This window comes from Bolinopsis microptera, chromosome 7 (assembly GCF_026151205.1).
Source record: "Bolinopsis microptera isolate Bmic1 chromosome 7, MBARI_Bmic_1.0, whole genome shotgun sequence".
In the NCBI taxonomy this organism is placed as follows: domain Eukaryota; kingdom Metazoa; phylum Ctenophora; class Tentaculata; order Lobata; family Bolinopsidae; genus Bolinopsis; species Bolinopsis microptera.
The window spans coordinates 16,172,182-16,195,262 of record NC_087078.1 but is presented as its reverse complement, the minus strand read 5'-3'; the positions used below and the strand labels follow the sequence as shown (position 1 = coordinate 16,195,262).

At 38.5% G+C, this 23,081-nt stretch overlaps 2 protein-coding genes across 3 annotated transcripts in view; one reads left to right on the top strand and one right to left on the bottom strand.

The window, feature by feature from the left end:
* The window catches only part of LOC134817844 (kinesin-like protein unc-104), a 46,678-nt gene extending 36,725 nt beyond the window's left edge, over positions 1 to 9,953 (top strand). Inside the window, exons 27-36 of one of the 2 annotated variants that reach the window (XM_063827183.1) lie at positions 372 to 492; positions 785 to 967; positions 6,082 to 6,234; positions 6,387 to 6,579; positions 6,735 to 6,843; positions 6,999 to 7,084; positions 7,232 to 7,401; positions 7,521 to 7,651; positions 7,813 to 7,914; positions 8,444 to 9,953. In XM_063827183.1, coding sequence (XP_063683253.1) covers positions 372 to 492; positions 785 to 967; positions 6,082 to 6,234; positions 6,387 to 6,579; positions 6,735 to 6,843; positions 6,999 to 7,084; positions 7,232 to 7,401; positions 7,521 to 7,651; positions 7,813 to 7,914; positions 8,444 to 8,477 — 1,282 coding nt within the window. In that variant the 3' untranslated portion in view covers positions 8,478 to 9,953. The remainder of the gene's footprint in view (positions 1 to 371; positions 493 to 784; positions 968 to 6,081; positions 6,235 to 6,386; positions 6,580 to 6,734; positions 6,844 to 6,998; positions 7,085 to 7,231; positions 7,402 to 7,520; positions 7,652 to 7,812; positions 7,915 to 8,443) is intronic. The other variant, XM_063827184.1, reaches the window with a different exon arrangement.
* Positions 9,954 to 19,972: 10,019 nt separating this feature from the next.
* LOC134818547 (uncharacterized) lies at positions 19,973 to 21,977 on the bottom strand. Its single transcript, XM_063828160.1, has 3 exons — positions 21,000 to 21,977; positions 20,724 to 20,822; positions 19,973 to 20,443 (listed from the first exon to the last, which is right to left on the bottom strand). The coding sequence occupies exons 1-3, from the start codon at positions 21,859 to 21,861 to the stop codon at positions 20,340 to 20,342; spliced, it is 1,065 nt and encodes a 354-aa protein (XP_063684230.1). The 5' UTR covers positions 21,862 to 21,977; the 3' UTR covers positions 19,973 to 20,339.
* Between the last annotated feature and the right edge of the window lie 1,104 nt (positions 21,978 to 23,081).

Genomic DNA, 23,081 nt, shown 5'->3' with positions numbered 1-23,081 from the left:
TGTGGACCGAAAATTTGGAATGAACTACCCTACTCAGTGAGATCATTATCGTCGGTAGAATTTTTTTTTAATGCCCTAAAGACCTAGCTTTTGATAATATTCCTGATATTTGTCTATAATGTCTGAACTGATATAAAAGTACATAATTTTGGTAATTTTTAATTTTAGCAGACTACCTCAGATGGGCTGGGGTCAGGTAATGGAATATTCAGATTATCTCCTCTAGGCTTTTAATTCGTTTCTAACAAAGCCGAGGGTTTATAGAACTTGTAAACAACTCTCTACTGATAAGAAATGTACAAGTTGTGAGCTAGCCCACTTCCATGTCCAGAAAGGTTTAAATTTCCTCTAAGTTCAGTGAATTATCTCAGGGAAATGGTGGTTGGTCACGTTAGACAGGAGTTAGATTGGGACGACTGTGACGATCTGGATGATTGTGATAACGATGTTATCAGTTTGACGATGTTCCAGCCTTCTGTCATCAGGGATCAGGTGAGATATTCAAACTAGTTCTCTCCGCAATTTATTGAACATTAAATTGAAAAATCGAAACCTAAGGCCGCAAATTGTAAAATATTTGGTTACGGTTCCTTTCTCTATGGTTTACCACGTGTTAAATCAACCACGTGTCTTAACCACGTGTCTTAACCACGTGTCTTAACCACGTGTTCTTAACCACGTGTTTCTTAACCACGTGTTTCTTAACCACGTGTTTCTTAACCACGTGTTTCTTAACCACGTGTTTCTTAACCACGTGTTTCTTAACCACGTGTTTCCCTGTCAGGGAGTAATGAGATGCACGTATATTTGCGAGGGTAACTGGGACACGTCCCTGCACGACTCCAAACTGCTGAACAGACCCACACCAGCTAACGAACACGTGTTTATCAGTATATCAGTGTACTTGGAGATGGAGCAGTGTATTCAACCTGTGGTTATTAACAAGGATATCTGTCTTAACATCCAGGTAAGAGGAATTTCAACAAGGATATTTGTCTTAACATCCAAGTAGGAGGAATTTCAACAAGGATATTTGTCTTAACATCCAAGTAGGAGGAATTTCAACAAGGATATCTGTCTTAACATCCAGGTAAGAGGAATTTCAACAAGGATATCTGTCTTAACATCCAGGTAAGAGGAATTTCAACAAGGATATCTGTCTTAACATCCAGGTAAGAGGAATTTCAACAAGGATATCTGTCTTAACATCCAGGTAAGAGGAATTTCAACAAGGATATTTGTCTTAACATCCAGGTAGGAGGAATTTCAACAAGGATATTTGTCTTAACATCCAGGTAGGAGGAATTTCAACAAGGATATTTGTCTTAACATCCAGGTAGGAGGAATTTCAACAAGGATATTTGTCTTAACATCCAGGTAGGAGGAATTTCAACAAGGATATCTGTCTTAACATCCAGGTAGGAGGAATTTCAACAAGGATATCTGTCTTAACATCCAGGTAGGATGAATTTCAACAAGGATATTTGTCTTAACATCCAGGTAGGAGGAATTTCAACAAGGATATTTGTCTTAACATCCAGGTAGGAGGAATTTCAACAAGGATATCTGTCTTAACATCCAGGTAGGAGGAATTTCAACAAGGATATCTGTCTTAACATCCAGGTAGGAGGAATTTCAACAAGGATATCTGTCTTAACATCCAGGTAGGAGGAATTTCAACAAGGATATTTGTCTTAACATCCAGGTAGGAGGAATTTCAACAAGGATATTTGTCTTAACATCCAGGTAGGAGGAATTTCAACAAGGATATTTGTCTTAACATCCAGGTAGGAGGAATTTCAACAAGGATATTTGTCTTAACATCCAGGTAGGAGGAATTTCAACAAGGATATATGTCTTAACATCCAGGTAGGAGGAATTTCAACGAGGATATTTGTCTTAACATCCAGGTAGGAGGCATTTCAACAAGGATATTTGTCTTAACATCCAGGTAGGAGGAATTTCAACAAGGATATTTGTCTTAACATCCAGGTAGGAGGAATTTCAACAAGGATATTTGTCTTAACATCCAGGTAGGAGGAATTTCAACAAGGATATTTGTCTTAACATCCAGGTAGGAGGAATTTCAACAAGGATATTTGTCTTAACATACAGGTAGGAGGAATTTCAACAAGGATATTTGTCTTAACATCCAGGTAGGAGGAATTTCAACAAGGATATCTGTCTTAACATCCAGGTAGGAGGAATTTCAACAAGGATATCTGTCTTAACATCCAGGTAGGAGGAATTTCAACAAGGATATTTGTCTTAACATCCAGGTAGGAGGAATTTCAACAAGGATATTTGTCTTAACATCCAGGTAGGAGGAATTTCAACAAGGATATTTGTCTAAACATCCAGGTAGGAGGAATTTCAACAAGGATATTTGTCTTAACATCCAGGTAGGAGGAATTTCAACAAGGATATTTGTCTTAACATCCAGGTAGGAGGAATAAGGATATTTGTCTTAACACAGGTAGGAGGAATTTCAACAAGGATATTTGTCTTAACATCCAGGTAGGAGGAATTTCAACAAGGATATTTGTCTTAACATCCAGGTAGGAGGAATTTCAACAAGGATATTTGTCTTAACATCCAGGTAGGAGGAATTTCAACAAGGATATTTGTCTTAACATCCAGGTAGGAGGAATTTCAACAAGGATATTTGTCTTAACATCCAGGTAGGAGGAATTTCAACAAGGATATCTGTCTTAACATCCAGGTAGGAGGAATTTCAACAAGGATATTTGTCTTAACATCCAGGTAGGAGGAATTTCAACAAGGATATTTGTCTTAACATCCAGGTAGGAGGAATTTCAACAAGGATATTTGTCTTAACATCCAGGTAGGAGGAATTTCAACAAGGATATTTGTCTTAACATCCAGGTAGGAGGAATTTCAACAAGGATATTTGTCTTAACATCCAGGTAGGAGGAATTTCAACAAGGATATTTGTCTTAACATCCAGGTTGTTGTTGTTGTTGTTCCAGTTTCATGTGATGGACACGTTTTGACGAGTGAGCGTAATGTTCTTGAAAGGGTACCGCTCCGGAACAACAATTTTCCCGATTTGTAAGGGAAAAAGAAACATTCGTGGATTAGAATTGGGATTTGGGATGCGTGATAGTTCATGGCAGTAAAATGTATGGCCATTGACCATATCTGAGCTTCTGAGAGCCGTACAAGATTATAACACACACTGGGACAACGAATACTACAAGATCCCCGCGGAAGCAAGCCCATCCTGATGTCACGACTGATCCTTGTTTTTTACTTTATTAATACAACATTATAGCTAATAATAACATGTATATTGTATAACCTTATATTATATTAACTTGGCATAGCAAGAGATATGATAAACATGTTTCTGAAGAACTTCGAACCAGTAGTTATAGAGTTAGACAATGTGAGAATTGAGTAAATACCGAGGTCTGAGCTAGTTAAAGTAGAAAGGGTATAATGTGACGAGAAGGAAGTATAACAATGATAGCACTAGAGTTCTAGAAGGTGGAGGTTTACTTTTCCTGACGCGTGACAGTGACTCTAACCAATCAGCTTTGAGTATAGACTCCGTATCAATGTTGCTACAGTTTCTTTGCATTGTGCTCATCTCATCCTCTGTAAGGAACGCTATCTTTAGATCTAATTTGATTCTATAACTTACTTTTTTGCTGTTTTCGTCATAGTTTCTTGATACCTTTAGTATTAGTTTTATACCGGAATATCCATAATTGGAGTACCTTCACTGTAGGTTCTTCAATTACTCCTAATTTGATGTTAATTTAAGTTATCCTTGTCTATCCCAATAGTTCGTACAGCAAGGAAGTAAAGTTTGAATATGAATCTATCCAACGTGAGAGATGACAATCATAATATGTCAGATATAGCCATATATTATAGAGAAACAGAACTTGTTTTCCAAGGAGCATTCTACAAGTTAGCCCCGCTCACCATTCCTCTGTGTCTCGCTGTCCTTGTGCAAAACAGTGTGATCATCATCAGCTATTACAAGGACAAAGCTAAGATTGTGCCGTGTCTCTTTATGGGGATTGCAATGGGGGATATTGTTAAAGCACAGGGAGATCTTGTGCTATCCGTCATTAGTATTCTAATCCATTACAAGCTGGTAAACGCAGAAACACTCTACAAAAGCCTCTCATACTACATGGTTACAGCACTTCCCGGATATAATTGCGCCAAGCTTTTTAATATGGTCCTGACTGTAATTCTTACTGTTAAAATAAGGAACTCCTTTCATATCATCAACACTTCACGATTACGCAAAATAGTCACGATCTTGTGCTTGGTTATAATCTTGCTTCACATTTCTGACACTGTTGTAGCATCGGTGAAGCTTCCAGCATTCACTCAAGAAACTGTTTTTGATAATAATGCTTACACTGATTTGATTACAATGTTTGAAATACCAGCAGGACCTACAGCATATCTGATCACAGGGAACTACAACGTCTTGATACCCGGTGGTGTTATATTTCTTGTAGCTCCACCGATTATCGTCCTGGTATGCATGATCATCCAGATGAAGTACGTGCGACAATCCCTCCACGGACAGGAGGATTCATCTAAAATGCCAGATACAGGTCGCCATGTATCGATAACCATCCTGATGCTATCAGTCCTTTTCTTCATTTGCCATTTTGTTTTTTTAATAATGGTGCTCATTTGGAATGTGTTGAAGTTATGGAACATTTTTTATCAAACCGGGTTACCGGATAAAAGTTACATTGGTTTGGGTATATTTGTAGGATTGTCCGAGTTCAGCTTGCCCTTGGTCTACGCAGCCTTCTATCCAGTTATTATTATCTGTAGAAAACAGGAGCTGAGGGAGCAGTATAGGCAGTACATCAGCCGTGTATTTGCTTGCTGCCGATATGACAACCAGGAAATCACAGACATTAACGAGTAGTAATGTGGGAATAGTTTTAGTTACAAGTACTCGGATCATAAAAATACTCGGGGAGAAAAAAGGGGACTTTTTGTGACAGTTAAAAAAATACATTTTTGTCAGTATTTAAGTTTGTGTTGATATTAGGAAAAAGTCTGTTCTTTTAATTTTATCATTGTGTCTCTGATTTGGAGGACTTTCAAGTTTAAGCCGTTAGGAAAATAATCATTTCATTATGTAAAACTTGTATGACAATACTCAGATTACATTTTCTATAACCCTTACGTTGTTAAATGTTTCTGATGACTTGATTAAGTAATGATTACTTACTTGATACTTGATAAGGTCTCCTCAATCATTCGAGTGGCCTGCTCCAAGGAATTGCCGCTTATGTCGTATCATCTCTCTCCAGTGCTTTCGGTTTCCTGCCAACTCTCGGACCTTATCAAATACAATGTCTGGATCTCCTGTAAATGTTACTGCGTCTTCTAGGACACAGGTTCGCCAATTCTTTCTTGGCCGCCCACGTGATCTTCAACCGTGAGCAGGTGTCCAGTCAAATAGATACTTTGGTAGCCTGGTGTCCGGCATTCACGGCAGAAACATGTCCAAACCAGCGAAGACGGTTGGCACTGATGTAGGTTATAACCGGGTTTATTCTTGCCCGCTCCAACACTTGAACATTGCTCGTCCGGTGGAACCACTTAATTCGAAGGATTCTCCTCAAACAGTTTTGATGAAAAACTTCGAAGCGATGTAGTTGCTTTGAAGTAGTGTTCCAGACTTCGCTTCCATAAAGTAATATTGTTAGAACCGCTGCAACATATATCCGTATTTTGGTGTTAGTTTGGATATTGCGATTCTTCCAAATATTACCGAGCTGATTGAATGCTCCTGAGGCTTTCTGGATCCGTGCAGACAAGTTATGATTATATGTTATTAATCAAGTAATGATTATATGTTATTAATTTGTATTGTTATCTGATGATGTTCACAAAATCTTTATACTTGAACTGTTGCTCATTCGTCTCCTATTAAAGATCTATGATACAGAAACTAACATACCACCCTGCGCGGCCATGTCCGCGGGCTCAGGCTTGTTCAAATTTGGTGTTCACACTCATTAACTTACAAGAAATAAAAAACTTAGAACTTAAAACCCCAACCCTCAGGGTCGTAACGACAGTGCCATGTTGAGATCCCTCAAGAAACTGTTCACAGCAACCACTCTCCGCACAGCAGACTCCTACGCTAGTTTCTGCATGCACGAGATGATGCTCTGTAAGACTATTGCTACTGAAAACTCTTCTCCTATGGTTCTCCAGGTATTTCTGTAATTTTATCGTCATATGGGTTGGTGACATTTCCAAACTGTTGTTACTTCTCTGATCATATAGTTTGTCCTTTTTCTTAATCCTTATTTTTCAAAAAGTTTCTCTTCTAATTAACTCTCCTACTAATCTCTCCTAATTTCCAGGACACTTCCAGCACGTACGTACGTGGTGAGGAGGTGCTAGGAGAGTGGCGCGCGCACGGTGAGGATCTCATATCGGATAACCAGCTGTCTCTGGAGAGATTGTCCTACCTGTCCACTGTAGAGGACACTCGTCAGGCACTGGCTCTCTCGGACAAGATACGGGACAAGGCCAGCAGCGAGGGCAGCAGCGGAGGTGAGACTGGGAAGATATTACGGTTTAATATTAGTTCCTGTTAGCGGAGCTTCAGATTTTTTGACATAGATATACAAAGAACATCAACAATGCTTAATAACATTGGTGTGAGCAGAATCTGGTATTATTTTCAATTTCAAACAAGATCTTTTCAGGGAGGACGAGAAGGCGAGAAAGGAGGGAGAAGAAGAGGAGAGAGGTAGTGAAGAAAGAAGTGGAAGATGAAGTGGAATATAATGAGCGACAAACACAGCTCCTTACCAGGTATGCAGATAACAGCTCCTTACCAGGTATGCAGATAACAGCTCCTTACCAGGTATGCAGATGACTTCAGGTGCTGACCTGAATCAAGGTGGAGTGTAAGATTGGTATGTAGAGCAGATGTTAACTAATAGCCCACTAACCTTCCTCTTATTCAGGTGCTATGAGAGGTTAAAGAGGCCCTGTTTGTTGAGTACCCTAGCTACTCGAGAATTGGAGGCTGAAGCCCGGCGTACTCCTCCAGGTATAATACACTAAGAAACTGTGTTCTGATTTAGAGCAATAGGATATTCTTCTTCTTTCAAGATTGATTATTGAGACGGATTCAGTATTCCCTCCCCAAATATGTCCTCAAAATGTCACACACTCCCGTTAACAACGTCCCTCCCAGCAGCCCCTATGTACGAGGAAGATAACTGCTCCTACGACTCTACAGAAGCAGAGCTGGACGAGCTCCTGACCCCGGAGCTGCTGGAGTTTAGATTGAGTAACGAGATCAGTAAACGAGGCTGGTTACACTTCATGAACATGGAATCAAGAACCTGGGACAGACGCTTTTGTGTGAGTCATCTTTGTGCGACTATAAATTATTTGATACTGTGTAGCTTTCTACTTTCTACTTAACAGAGCTGTTCAAAAGAAGTTGATTCAGGTGTCAGGTACTAATTCCTTTCCCTCAGGTCATACAGCGCCCGTTCTTGATACTGTACAACACGGACAAAGACCCGTGTCCTCGGTGGGTTCTCAACCTCTCAACTTGCCGGATCTCCCTCACCAAACCCAACAGTGACCTCAAACTGGGTGTCTTTAGGTTTGGGCTCTTTACAAATCGCAGTTTTTTCCACTTTGAGTTTTGTTAGCGATGAGCGTTTTAGCTTTTTTTTATTACGTCGGATTTGGTCCGAGTTTTTGCTATGTAAATACTTTCTTACTTAAAATACTTTCTTCTGCTCTTATATAAAATTAACTCAGGTTGGTAAGGGGAGCGAATATTTATTATCTCCAAGGTAGCTCAAGTGAGGACATCGACGCCTGGTTGTACGCCATGAACCCACTACTGGCGGGAACTCTTAGGTAATTAACCATCAATTAGCCTGTTAATCAGTTTAATTAATCAATCAAATCATTCTATTCTTTCTATCTAATAATTCTGATTGTTTTGTGAACAGACAATAGACATACTAGCTGATCTTTATTTGAATCGAATTTTTTCATGGTAAATACTATGGTCAATACAAAATCAAATTTAAATAAAACAACGCAGTACAAAAGATAGTGAGACAGACGATATTACACTTAAACTGACAAACAAACTTACAAACAGCCGAACAACTGATCCTGCGGGTTTGGTCAGGGTTGCTGCTGACTTTATTGGACTCAATTGATCAAAGTATAAATTTGAAATTTTGCTGACAACCTGTACTTTATATTTCATGACGTCACTAGTGTTTCATGACGTCACTAGTGTATATTTCATGACGTCACTAGTGTATATTGGACAATTGTGTGATAGTTTTTCTTTTTACTTAGACCAAAAAGAGCATCCTGAAAAAAAATCCCCCATTTGAAATTGTATATCAAATAACGCTCGTTCCCACTTCAGGTCGCAAAGGCTCAGTCAAAGTATAGCCACGTGATAAATACACACCTACAGACACGTGACACGCTGATAGAGTCACGAGGTTTAATTAGTGTTTCATTGTTTGTGTTGTGAACGATTATTATTATGATTCCGATCTGATTCTTGCAGATTGAATGATAACGATGTTGCTACCAGCGGTAGATTGGCGCCCGTTTGCAGATTGTGTACTTGATTAGTTTGTTTTATATTCAATCTGATTGGCTCAGCGCTGACACGTGTTGGATTATCTTCAATCTGATTGGCTGAGCGCCAACACTTGTCAAACAAACGTGGACCGCCTCTCCGCTTTTAGCAACACAGGGTTTTGTTGGAGGGCTTTATTAGTTAAACATCGTTCGTTGAGATTTTTAATTATTATTATATTTTGTTTATTTTGATGCCGCGTGTAATTTAAAGGGTTATAAAAATGATGAAATGAATGTGCTGATGTTTTTATGAATGTGATTTTAAATGTTTAACTGTTTAGTTTACTTAAAAGCTTGGTTATGCGTTTTGGGAACTTTCATTTTAAAGAGAGGTCTCAAAAATATCCAGTTAAATTATCCTGTCTTTGAGAAGACATTAAAATATGTAGGTTCTCAGAAATGTACAATCAGTACTTCTTTATCATTATCATTAGGGTATACTTGGCTGCTAATGCAGCAATACTGCAATAGGTAATGTATTTAAATGTATATTGTTGACTGGCGGTGCCAACAACATCAAGCATCTAATTTCAGACCAACTAATTCCTGGAAAATAGGTTACTAAGAGTTTGTAGGATTCGTTTGAAGTTTAAATTATCAGAAATCAGGCACCCAAGTTAAACGCCCTTTTAATTTATTCGTTATGTAGCCTATCTTATAGTCCGTTGGTTGGATTTGTAAAATACAAAAGTCTGAGATACATGATTTGATGGGGTCTACTCACATGCTAGCAGACAGTTCTAGCTGGGTTTTGTTAAGGAATGGGATACCGATATGGGATACCGATATGGGATACCGATATGGGATACCGATATGGGATACCGATATGGGATACCGATATGGGATATACTCAGTGATCATGAAGTTGGTTTTATGGTTTAAGCATATAATTATTATAAATGTGTCTTCATCAGTTGATTGAAAGGTTAAGACAATTCTACAATATCACATTTTGCATTTGGTCATTACAAGTTTTGATTTTGGATGAAATATTAAAACTCGTATTTCAGAATTATATTTATAGCTAGGTAGAGGAGAATCCACATAACAGCTTAAATTTACCAAATATGGTTTACTGAATAGTTCCCTCGGACCGACTTTTTAATCAAACTTTAATTTGTAAATCAACCGACGAAGACACATTTTAACGTAAGTGGTCAGGAGGTCACCATTTCGTGCACAATATCATAAAAATTAGGCAATTAATCTGTTTTATTTTAAAAGCTTTTTGTTGTATCGCATTTGTGTCCAATTTTGAATTAATTTCTAATTTATTCAGCGACCTGAATTCAGACTTTTCATTTCGTCTAATTTTCAGCACGAAAATATTCTTCGCCTTATAAATAAAGAAAAAATGTGACCGCATTTTTTTTGTAAGTTTATAACCTACTAGTGAAGTCAATCGAATCCCGATGTCGGGAATTCCCGATCCCGGGATTTCCCGACCATTTTTGACCTGAAATTCCCGACCGGGGAATTTTTTTATTTCCCGAATTTCGGGAAATTTTATGCAACGTAATTTTTTTAAATTTAGCGCCTAGATAAGCTTGCTAATGCTCGAATCTTCGATGCTCACGCTGGGTAATATAAATAAATAATGATCATGATATAATCATAACAATCATCGCCACACGTGCTTTTATTTTATGTTACGTTGTACTGACACTGTTGTAAAATATGCGCGCATCTTGATCTAGCAGCTAGCTGCCTGATCCGACCAATTTGTCTTTAGTTCTGTAAAAAAATCTAAAGTCAAGGAAAATACCACTGAAGACCCTGACTTGGCAGAGTTGACTGTTTTAGGTGACTACCTGATCGACGATGAAGATAGAGATAATGACTCAGAATCAGTGAGCGATGAAGAACCTGGGCTGAGGTGGATCATGAAATATCAGTAGATTTATCTTTTCACGAGCGAACATCTTTGAGTTTGATATTGATAAGTCCAAAAAATTCTAATCAAAATTGCAAATGACACTCTATACTGCTTCAAGTTCACTTTTTTCCGGGAAATCCCGGGAAATTCCCGATTTTCGGGAATCCGGGAAATTTTTCCCGATTTTCGGGAATCCCGGGATTTATTTTGGTCGGGATTGATCCCGAATCCCGGGAATTAAAATGAGATCGGGAATGACTTCACTATTAAACCTACAGCTAATTTTTTTGGGTTGGGAAATTTGTATTTTTGCCGTTTTACACCTTAATTTTAAATTTGGGTTTTACAGAGTTTTTAATTTGATCAAAGGATAATGAACAGTTCAGACTATCAAAAGGTTGCTTTAATACTAATAGACGTTTCTGGACATTTTGAACAACAATTTTAAAAATATTTCGTCGAAAAGTTTTCAAGTATGAAGTAAAAATCAAGCGTGCTAAAAGTAAATCGATCTTCAAGATTTTTCTAAAAGTGAAACCAACTTGAATCGATGTATTTTCGGATGATGATTCCAAATCACCTACATTGCATGACATTCACATAAGGTTAAAATCAAAAATACTTCCCTGGCAAGATATTGGCGAAAAACTGTCTCGATCACCTGAACACTGAAATCACAGTGCTGGCATGGCGTTGATACATGTTTCGTATCCCAATATCAGGGATAATATGGATACACCAGGAAGGAACACCTCTGCGCGGCGTAAGTAAATTTACAAGTTTGCGCGAAAAATTGTCTTATTTTCCTGGCGCTTTGTTCTCGCGCCGGGAGTGAATCACTAATTAGCTAACTATGTCGGAGCTAAGTCCGATCTACGCCAGAAAACCCCCTCCATATATCCCTGTCCCGCATCAGGGTTCGCAGTTCCTCTTTAGAGTTTGTCCCAACTTCCTTCAGTAACATAGACAAGTAGCTTTGTTAGCTAAATACTTAACTAGCATAATCTATAATACGAAGTAAGAGTTATCACGTTACTCTTTTATTTCTCCGTTAAGCCTACAATTCTAATAACTAACAATTGAGTATGAGGTCAATTAAATGTCCATAGATATGGATTATAAAATTATATAAACACATAATTGAACAGCATGAGACAAATGGAAAACACACTAACGAATAGATTGTTAATGTTACGCGAAAAGTGGCATGCAACGTATGTCAATGATTTTTGTAATTTGCAAGTGCTGGTGATAGCTGGACAGAGTAGGAACAAGTCTGAGGTTGCTGAGCTGGATAGGGCTAACATTTGCAAGTGCTAGTGGTAGCATAATAACAATTATTGAGCGTTGGTGGAAGCTAGATAGAGCAGGAAGTAGCATTCAGAGAATGCTCAAAAGAGCTAGAATGGAGGTAGCAGAATCGAAGAAAACTAGAAGTAGATTGAGTGAAGATTCTACTACATCAACATGAGGTTGGATTGGAGGTGATTAGCCATAATAGCCAAACCACAAACAGTACTGGAGAATGCCCAACTTGTGATAAGACCAGGATTGCGGCTTAATCCTGATCCCTAATCCCGGTCCTGGTCTTAATCCTGGTCCCGGCACTTTTCCCCAGTCCCGGCCAAAAAAGCAGTCCCGGTCGAGCCTTGGCTTTAACGAGATGGAAGCAACCAGAGAGATAGTTAGATGTATAAATTTGGGGATTGAAGTGGTTTGAAATAACCAAAGAAATGTTAAACAAATTGAACAACAGGTTAAACAAAAAAGTATAAGCACAAAGCATATGTAACGAGTTACCACTATCGAGTGATAAAAGAGGAGAAAGCATAAATATGATCTTAGGCAGACGCCAGCTAGCTCATTACATCGCGGTATCACATGACTTTAATACTGCGATATCATTGGTCATCTATATATCCAATGCGAAATATAAATATAGCGCGATTTTCGTGAATTAGTAGCGCCGTCGGCGGCGCGCGCTTTGCGCGCGAAAAGTGGCATGCAACGTATGTCAAGCATGGCGCAAGCATGACTGTTGGCGTTGCCATTATACTCACTATATATACTATTTACCCCCAATACTATTATACCCCCTTTATTTTTTCCAGGCGTTAGGAGTAGGACTCCTCGAAAGTCGTTAAGCAGGCATATTCTAAATTTAAGTTCAAAACATTATAATTCAATGTCAACAAGAATTTCGCCGCGGTTAAACCACGCACGATTTATTTAATTTTCCCTACGACGCAATGTACTTGTATTTTGTACCATTAATTCTTTCGAGTGAAAAGTGTGACTGGAAAAAATAATAAATGAGTGGGATTCGCGCATGGTTAAAATTGACGATTTATTTGACCAATGTAGCGCCGCGCGCATCAACAATAAATGAATCCAGAAAATTGCGGAAAATAACTTTGCGAATGAGGATCTTCACTGTAATTAATTAACACATGGCTAGCGTTGCGCGCAGCATAACATACGCTTCCAATACACATAATTATAGGGAGTGGTTTATATTGCGAAGGAGCAGACTTTTGTCGACACCGTAGGACCGTCGGGCCACCTCATATATCCAAACCCGATTACTTATTCCCTACGATCTTTTTGCCTTCGGCAAGAGTAGGGAAAAAATGGCAAGAATAAGAATTAGTCATGTGGAGGTTTTTAGAAATTTGCGCAAAATACGCACCATACCAGCACTGTTCTACGAACAACGAAATTCGGTTAAAAAACCCAAAATCGCTACATTTAGGTGCCTTAAAAACCATGTTAAAATTGAGTTAGACGTTTAAACTTTTGCAGTGCGTCCAGACGTTTAGTTAGCCAAATCGACTGTAAAAAAAGTTTAAAGTTTCAAGAATATCGGGAAGTGGGTTTTCTGGAACCTCTGCTTTACAACAGATTGTCGTGAAGTATCAAGTATATATAATATTATTTGACCAAAATTAAAACCCATAATCATGGGTAGAGTGGACCGCTGCCAGTGTCTCTCTTTCCCAGACAAAATGAAATAATACTACATATTAATTTGAATAACCATCCGCAAATGCAAAATGATACCGAGAATGAAATCGGCCGCTCGCATATTTCCCCTTCATGGTTCATTTACAATTGTAATAGATTAAGAAAAACTACCCGAAGGCGGCTGTACTCGGCAATAAATATTCAATAAACAACAGCTAATTGGACACTAACTACCGCTCTTATCCCGTAATACTAGGTATCGACCCGAAAGCAACCCAAAAAGATTTTTACAGCATGCGATTGATGTAATTAATTGAAACTTATTAAAATTCGTAAGCCGTGAATGAATGGGAAAAGCGAGCGACCGATTTCATTTTCATTCTCGGTATCATTTTGCATTTGCGGACGGTTATTCAAATTAATATCATTTCCTTTTGTTTAGGAAAGAAAGGCACTCATGGCAGCGGTCCACTCTAACCGTGATTATGGGTTTTGGTCAAATATCATCTCTTTTTGATTATAAATATGTCAGGCTACTTTAAAAATTCGAAATGTAAATTCATAACTTCATTAATAAGGAGGTAATTTCAACGATTTCGAAATTTTACCTTTGAAAACATTTCCTTGTGTTTAGGTAAGCATATATATTTGATTCACGATGTCAATCCTTCGCAGCTCGGTGAGGCAGTGGTGCATCTCGCCGATCTACCGAATGTTGCGAGAAGCATTATTGGATGCGCGCGCGCGACCCAGTAGTGCATCGCGCTACAACATATGTATATGATATATATCTGTCGATCACTGACTGAAAGTGAATATGCCACTTTTACCAATGCATGAGCAAATCGCTAAAATTGTGGTATTTTAGTCTGCAATAGAAATAATTATAACTCCGAATCTGCCTGATTAAAATGCTCATAAAATTGAGGCTTGAAATGATTGAATTTGAAGCCGATCAGAATTTTAATTATGCATGTACAATGTACTTGTTGTAATATGGTATTTAGAGATATCTTTTGGGATATCTTAGTTTTAGTATAACGTTTAAGGGACGTAGAATTTAGTATGTATTTCCGGGTATATAATAACCAATGTTTTTATATGTTCGTATTTGGGAGTTACACATTTTGAGTGTAAGTCGGTTGGCTGGCAGAACTACTGTCAGACTAACTGTCTGTAACGAGCCGTCCGCTCACTTTGCACCTGACTAACAGCCAGACCTGTGGTTGGTCCTCGCGGACGCAGGGTGACTGCTAGTGGAGTGCTTATTGGCGAGACGGCGTGTCACGTGGTACAAGCAGATGCGTTGTGCCGTCACGCAGTATGGCGTGACGAGTTTTGAGAGTATACCCGGAGAGCCGGATGTGGAGAACTCAGTTTTCTATATCTGGAGGCCACTTTTAGTGTTGCTATTTTTGCTCGTGATCCTTCTAGTATCACCTATATTCAGTATAGTTTCGTTTTAGATCCTAACGTTGTCATTTGCTAAGCTAAGTTCGGTGTACGTCGCAGTTCAGAAGAATTACGTTGGAGGTTGTTCTAGATCTTGAGTACTTCCTACTAGAATTAGTAAGTGTTGCTACGCATTTTGTGGTACCTGTATATTCCAGTTCAGTGCTATCGTTTTAACAAGCACCCAGTTTTACAGCCGTTTGTAAGCTTCGCAGTACAGTTAAATCTAGATAGATAGCTCGTATAATTGTGAGATTAAGCTACCATGAGAAATGATGATCGTAACGTTCGCCATCAGTTGGAAGGTTGTTGGGAGTGTGGTGATATTGGACATTTTCAGAGGAACTGTCCGAGCAGATTAGCTGGTAATAGAGGTAGATATCAAGACAGAGGGTCTTCATATCAGAGTGGTTATGGCCAACAGAGTTGGAACAGAGTGTATAGACCTAACAGTCAGGTGCCTTTAAACTTCTAAAGGGTGGCCCTAGATTTAAGAGGAGGTCACCCGCGGTCAAAAACACACGTATTTATGAGATTGTAATGAGATTTTCGAAAGTGTCGTCTTCTGTCATCAGGAAGCTTCAGGAGCTTGCTAACTGTACTTTTACCACGAAGCATATCTCGGGGAAGAGAAACCAGAAGTGTGGTGGATTTAACCGCTTTAAATACCAGGGTTATGGTAAATCTCGAGAAAATGTAGCGAGCATTAGTAGCAGTTGCACTTTTAGTCTTGAAGCTGCCTTAGAGGGAGTAAACCGGGTGACACGTGAACATTATAGATGTAAACACCCGATACTGTTTAAGAGGCTGCAGGTACCGGTTAGCAGCGAGACAGTGGTTAAGGATGATTGCAGTAATATGATCGAGGAATCTTGCAATGAGTTGAGTGTTGAGGATAGTATGATTCCGGGGTTCTTGTTTGATGAGAAGTTTAGTGATGACCATAGCACAGTAAACGTTGTTCAGATTACGCCTGAAGTTGATAGCCACCATTGCAATTGTAGTCTTACTCAGGTTGATACTACAGAGAAGGCATCAGTAGTTGCGGGAGCAGTTGATGCGGTGGAAAATGTTTCAGCGGTTACTAGAGATGTAAGCTCTCTAGAGAGAGGGGTCTTGTGTACAGCAAGTAAGCCACCTCAGGCATACATTTACAATAAGGCTAAGAGCAGTGGAGCTGAGTTAAAGACGGACTCATCGGAGCGATTTGTAGATTATTCCGATAGTAATAGTGAAGAGGAGACAGATTTTCAACTGAGAAGAGCACCAGTTGTGAGGAGAAGAGAGGTTCATCCGAAGAAGTTTCGTCTGGAGAAGGATGGTGCAGCTAGCATTTACAAGCAACCTAGTTTTAGTTCAACTCCTAGGGCTGTTAATAGACCTGCTCAACTAGATCTGAATTCTATAAATCCTAGTTTTCGTACGGTAACACCTCTCACACATAACATTCCCTCAGGCGATAGTGTAGAAACAGTTGATAATTCTGCAGAATTCTTCACTCCAGCTAGAGAGAGATCGGCCGCTAGAAGATCATCGAGTCCGGTTGTTGGTGAAGGAACGATGGGTCATAGCAGTTCTATGTCATATGATACAGCGGGGCACGACATTGACACAACAGGATCGCTTTCTCCTGTGGATCTAAGAAGACAGAGCCCTCCGAGGGAGGAGCGCAGATATAACACTAGGAGACCTGAGGAACGGAGACAACCTGATCGTCTAGGATACAACGTTAGACTAGTTACGGATCTTATAAAACTCTTCAACCAGTAGAAGACGAGGAGATGCCCGAATAGGGAAGTACACTTACCTTTGGAATCTAGTTTCAGAACAGTATAGTCTTACTCACTTAGCTAGACTTTCTATTTAGTAATTAGCAGTGGTATAGTACCTTACTTAGGTATAACACGTGTTATCTTTCAGAACATTACTGATAGGGATTATAGGATCTTTACTCGCAACACGACTCGCTCAGGGCTGCTTTAGTGGCGGAAACGTAGAAACTTTCGAATTTATTTTGACTTCTTTGTTTGCTTGTAAAGGACGTTTTAGAGATTCCGATACATCTCTATCTAATGATGAAGACTCAACACCAAAGACTCTACAACTTGGTGCAAGAGGGAAGTATTTGAAAGTTTTAGAAAGTTTTGAAAGATTTGTGGAAGTCAATTTCAGTTTTAACTTTAGGATTTTGTAGGATTTAAATTTAATGCACAGGGTTAGGGCCGTGTTTTATATTTTGAAACTTGACCTATTTTTAAGTTTTGGACTTTTGATGCGTGGAAGCATTGAAATTTAAATTTTGAAAAGGGCGATTATTTTATTGTTTTAAAATATTCGAAAAAAATTTTTGGGTAGAGATGTTGTAATATGGTATTTAGAGATATCTTTTGGGATATCTTAGTTTTAGTATAACGTTTAAGGGACGTAGAATTTAGTATGTATTTCCGGGTATATAATAACCAATGTTTTTATATGTTCGTATTTGGGAGTTACACATTTTGAGTGTAAGTCGGTTGGCTGGCAGAACTACTGTCAGACTAACTGTCTGTAACGAGCCGTCCGCTCACTTTGCACCTGACTAACAGCCAGACCTGTGGTTGGTCCTCGCGGACGCAGGGTGACTGCTAGTGGAGTGCTTATTGGCGAGACGGCGTGTCACGTGGTACAAGCAGATGCGTTGTGCCGTCACGCAGTATGGCGTGACGAGTTTTGAGAGTATACCCGGAGAGCCGGATGTGAAGAGCTCACTTCTTAGTTGCCCCTTAATCATTTTAAGGGATTCGATTGTCAATAGCCAGTTTAACTGAGTACTATTCTCTGTGACTAGACACGTAGTGTGATCTATATTCACGGCAATCGCTTGGAGCGAACACTTGGAAGTTTTCTCTGTTGACGTTCACTTTGTATAACTTTCTCCTTTTAATTAATTATCCTTTTTAATATACTCGTTTCATTTCTACCTTTCGGTACGCCCTGCCGTTCGTGCTTCGTGACTAGAGCTTGACTAGCATACACTAAATACCAAGAGAACTCCGTTTTCTATATACTTGTAGTCTTCAACCACATTCCGATCAACTTGAAGATTTTAAACAGTAAAATCGATTCAAATCAAAATCAGTATAAAATAAGATAAAATAACGGTACAAGCAAAAACATAAAATTTGGCAGTGGAACAAAATAAAAAAGGTCGCAAAGTTAAATCACCACAGAATTTAACTAGCAGTAGGGTAATTGTGGTTGATACGTGGGTAGTGGACAGTAACTGGCTTTACTAGTCGGACTCGGAGCTAGTCTGGCTAGTTGCTCTAACCAGAGCCCTCTCGCTTGCAGTAGCGCGCCACACATGACTATGTGAAACTGGCTAGTCGGAGCACGGACCGCCTCAGATCACATGGATCTCCTACAACAACTCTAGGATAACAAACCTCTCCAAATAGTCCCTCAACAAGTGCAAGATAAGAAGTGCTCTGATAAAACCAGTGCAGGTCAGTCACATCTATATTTATCGTCCCTCCATTTACCGCGTCCCACCATTTTGATTTACCGCGTCCCACCATTTACCGGGTCCCTCCATTTACCACGTCCGATCCCACCATTTACCATGTCCCTCAATTAATACCAGGTCCCTTGATAGTCGATTCATAGACCACTTTTCGTTCACAAATGAGGCTTACGAAAGTTTGACCGGATAGTTAGCTAGAAATCTGACTTACACTAAATGAGGGGGGGGGGGGGGGGGGGGGGGGGGTTCTAACCGACATTCTACAGTTACCCTTTTTAATATTGTACAACTACAAGAAATTTACATTTATTAATGAAAAGGTGGCGTGGCTGGATCTAATTCCGGTGAATGAAAACTTGTCGTAATTAAAATGTACTTTCCATGCAGGAGCAACATTATATTATGTATTTTTTAAAGGAAGTTTAATTGATTGAAACAAAGCTACTCAAATTTTTTGCTCTAAATTTATTTTTCATACAATATAGTAGTTATACAGGGTGGGCCAAAAGTCAGTACTATGGCGGCCGAGATGGCTCACCTAAATTTTCACTGAAATTTTTAATTTAAAAATTAACTATACAATTAATCACAAAATAAAAACGATTTTGAATTTGATTTCTAAAATTATTTTAAAATTTAAATAAAAAACGATTTTCATATTGAAATTAAAAACAATTCTCATTTTGAAAACGGTTTTGATTTCGATTTTGATTTTGATTTTGATTTCAATTTTGATTTTCATTTTGAAAACGATATTGATTTTGACTTTGAAAACGATATCGATTTTGATTTTAAAAACGATATTGATTTTGATTTTGAAAACGATATTGATTTTGATTTTGAAAACGATATTGATTTTGATTTTGAAAACGGTATCTATTTTGATTTTGAAAACGTTTTTGATTTTGATTTTGAAAACGTTTTTGATTTTGAAAACGGTTTTGATTTTGAAAACGATTTTTATTTTGCAAACGATTTGCACGTACGTTTATATAGGTGAGCCATCTCGGCCACGCGCAAAAAAAAACATTTTCAAATTTGAAAATGAAAATGATTTTTCAATATCGTTTTCAAAATCAAAATCAATATCGTTTTCAAAATCAAAATCAATATCGTTTTTAAAATCAAAATCGATATCGTTTTCAAAGTCAAAATCAATATCGTTTTCAAAATGAAAATCAAAATTGAAATCAAAATCAAAATCAAAATCGAAATCAAAACCGTTTTCAAAATGAGAATTGTTTTTAATTTCAATATGAAAATCGTTTTTATTTTGTGATTAATTGTATAGTTAATTTTTAAATTAAAAATTTTCAGTGAAAATTTAGGTGAGCCATCTCGGCCGCCATACAGTACCCATACGTTGGCCTTTATAGCTCAGTCACTGAGTGCCCAATTTAAATACTTTTTTCTGGTATGATTTAGTACCACCACTGGTTCGAGGAATTTGTCAACTACATGTACATTTGAAAGTATTAGCATTCGCCACAATGCAGTGAAACCATACTCCGTATTTAAGAAAGTTATCAGTTGAAATCGTAAATGTCACAAATTGTATAAAAAAAGTTTCTCAATCGACCATAGAATAATACAAATGCAACCACATTTTACAATGCATATTGCAATATTTTGATTGATCAACAATAATCAATTTTTTGTTAGATCGATAAAAGGATGATGACAAATAACTTAAAACCGTTTGTATGAGGTATTCAACTTACAGCCTCATTAATTTTAATAAGTTAATATAATCATAACACATACTTAAAAGACTGTGAGAGAAGAACACAGCAAAAAAGATGTTGGCTCGTCCCCGGCCTAGGATTCAGTGTCTGTGTCGTCCCCGGCCTATGATTCAGTGTCTGTGTCGTCCCCGGCCTATGATTCAGTGTCCGTGTCGTTCTCGCAATCTGATTCCTCCGTATGAGTTTCCATGAAGTGAGCTATAAGTCCTGTTGTGATCTCGGTACCCTTAAAGTGCTCTGAAGAAATATAAATGTTGTGTTAGCTTAATCGGGTACGTAAAAGGGGGTTTACTCCAGCTTTATTGGCAGTATTAACCTTGGAGATTTGGTATTCAATAATAATGATTAACATGGTAAACATGATAAAGTTGACTATAAAAGATTTGAAGATTTGTAGAATCTTCAAAACCAAAAAAAAATAAATTCATTATTTGAGCGTAAGCGTATCAAATTATATTCCTACGACCTACATAGTACATATTCCAAATTCTTATCTACTCGCTTGTTCGAAACTTACCAAGCATTGTGAGCTCGAAGGCTTCGCACATTTTATTTCGGTGGAAGTGCCGGAAATGTTGTATAACACCCTCCGTCATGTTCGTGCCCACAAACCTTTCTGAAATGTTAAGTCCAATGAACACCAACAAATAGAATATCAAAATTTTAAATTTACTTTGCAAAAACTTAACATTAAATCGCACAGTAATTTCGTAAAACCTGGTTAGGTAATAAAACAATCAAACATAGTAAAAATAACAACAGAGAAAGCAGAAGCATTCTCAACTTCACTTACCCAACATATTCCAACTGGTGGTGAGTTGCTGGAACAGCTCATTTGAGAAGACCTTGTTGAAATACGGGGGAGTGAGCAGGATATCCCATCTGGTGACATTGTGGAATGTTCGAGATTCTTTAAACTTTCTCTCTATGTCTTTTAAGCCAGCGGAGCAAGTTTCCAGGTCATCACTTATAGCTCCTAGTTCTGCTTGTGTCGAGTTTAGATCTCCGGTAACTGTTTCCAATGAAATTTCAGTCCTGTTCATATCAGCAGTCACCTCATCCAGCTCAGCTGTCACCCCCTCCAAATCAGATGTTACCCCCTTCAGCTCCTCCTCTGTAGTGACCAGCTTTTCCTTCGTTACATTAAGCTGCTTCTTAGCTTCAGTGAAATTCAGTTGAGTTGACTCCAACTCTTCTTGAGTTGAATTAAGAAGATTGGCTAGTGTCTCCACTTTCTCCTCCGACCTACTAAGTTGAGCCTCTGTTCCGTTCAGCGTTCCAGTCACACTTGCCAGTTTCTCTTGTGACTCCCTCAACCGAGTATCTAGTTTCCTTATCCGCTCACACACTTTTACCTCAATGATCACTTTTACCTCACTCACAGACCCACTCCGTGATCTGTCCAGAATATCCTCCCATTGAAGGATCCTAGTGTCGGAAAATTCCTCTAAATCAAAACATAGTCCCCCTTCTGCTATTTTCTTTATTTCAGCCGACTCCAATACATTGGAATATACATTGAACTGATAAATGTCTCCTCCAAACATATGCCTAGAATGTCCACCACCATTAAGATTACCAAACCATAACTGCCCTCCCATCGTCAGCCTCCTCCCCGATGCTGTCTGGTCTGTTCCTACCAAATCACCGTCCATGTATAACTTTATTGTCCTGGACGCTACAGACCACGTTATGCAATAACTAAACCACGTGCCCACTGGTACTGTGAAAAGGTTGCGTCTGTTCTCCAAACCTTGATCAGCTACTACTCTGTTATACAACCCATCAGGCGCAATCAAAATCTCGTAATTGCTAGCAGTAGAATAGTAGTGAAACACTACCGGGTATGAAGATGTAGTGGAGATACGTTTGATCCACGTGCATACAGACAGAGAATCTCGGAATGGGGCCATATCATAGTTTAAACTAATGTGATCGCTAGTAGAAGTTCCAAAGTGCAGGGCAGTGTACTCCTTATCAGTTGATGCAACTACAGGCGGGTAGATAACACAAAGGAACAAGAGAAACATACCTTCGAGGTTCGAGTTTGAAATGAATGTAGAATTATTATGTTAATTAGTCCGGGGTATTCGGAGGCGATAAAATGGAACTTTCTGGAGCAAGGCTGATTACTCTTAGCATGAACTAGCAATGCACCGGGAAAGTTATAATGTTATATAAGCTAGCAGGGTGGCACGGCAAACCTTGTTTACCCAGGAATTCTCCAACTTGATGATTTATCTCGCATTAATTTTAGCATTCACTTGAAGTTCAGAAACCTTAATATGTAAATATGATAATAATGCAGGTCTGGTTTATAACTTTATATTATACGAGACGCCGAGACGGTTACAGCATGCTGGTTGTTGGTGGAATTAATAAAAAAGGTTACGAGATAAGACTACCACTAGCTTACAATTTTTTGTACTAATTTGATAAAAATCTGTTAATTATACTCCTAGTCCTACTTTATCAATTCCTGGGATTTCAAATTGAATTTCCTTCCCAGACAGTGCTGGCTTATTAAAGTTCATGGTTAACTAGAAATCAACGGGTGATTGGTATTGGTAGGTTATTAACCTACAACTAGAAATGTAATCGTGAAATTGAAGCTGAAGGGTTGTTATGGCTTATGCCCAGTGACCAGTGTGCCCGTAAGATTTGAGTGCAAGTACCACTATTTTGATATTGATCAAAATTACTAAATATTCTAGCACAATTGTAACAGCAGTTTTACAGAAGTCGACAAATGCACATAATAAATACCCTAGGTACAACCCGTATTTACACTTAGAATTGAGTTCGTTCATTTATTTACCGATGTGAGATTGGGGAGGACGACCGACGGGTTTCATATATAAGTATATATGATTAT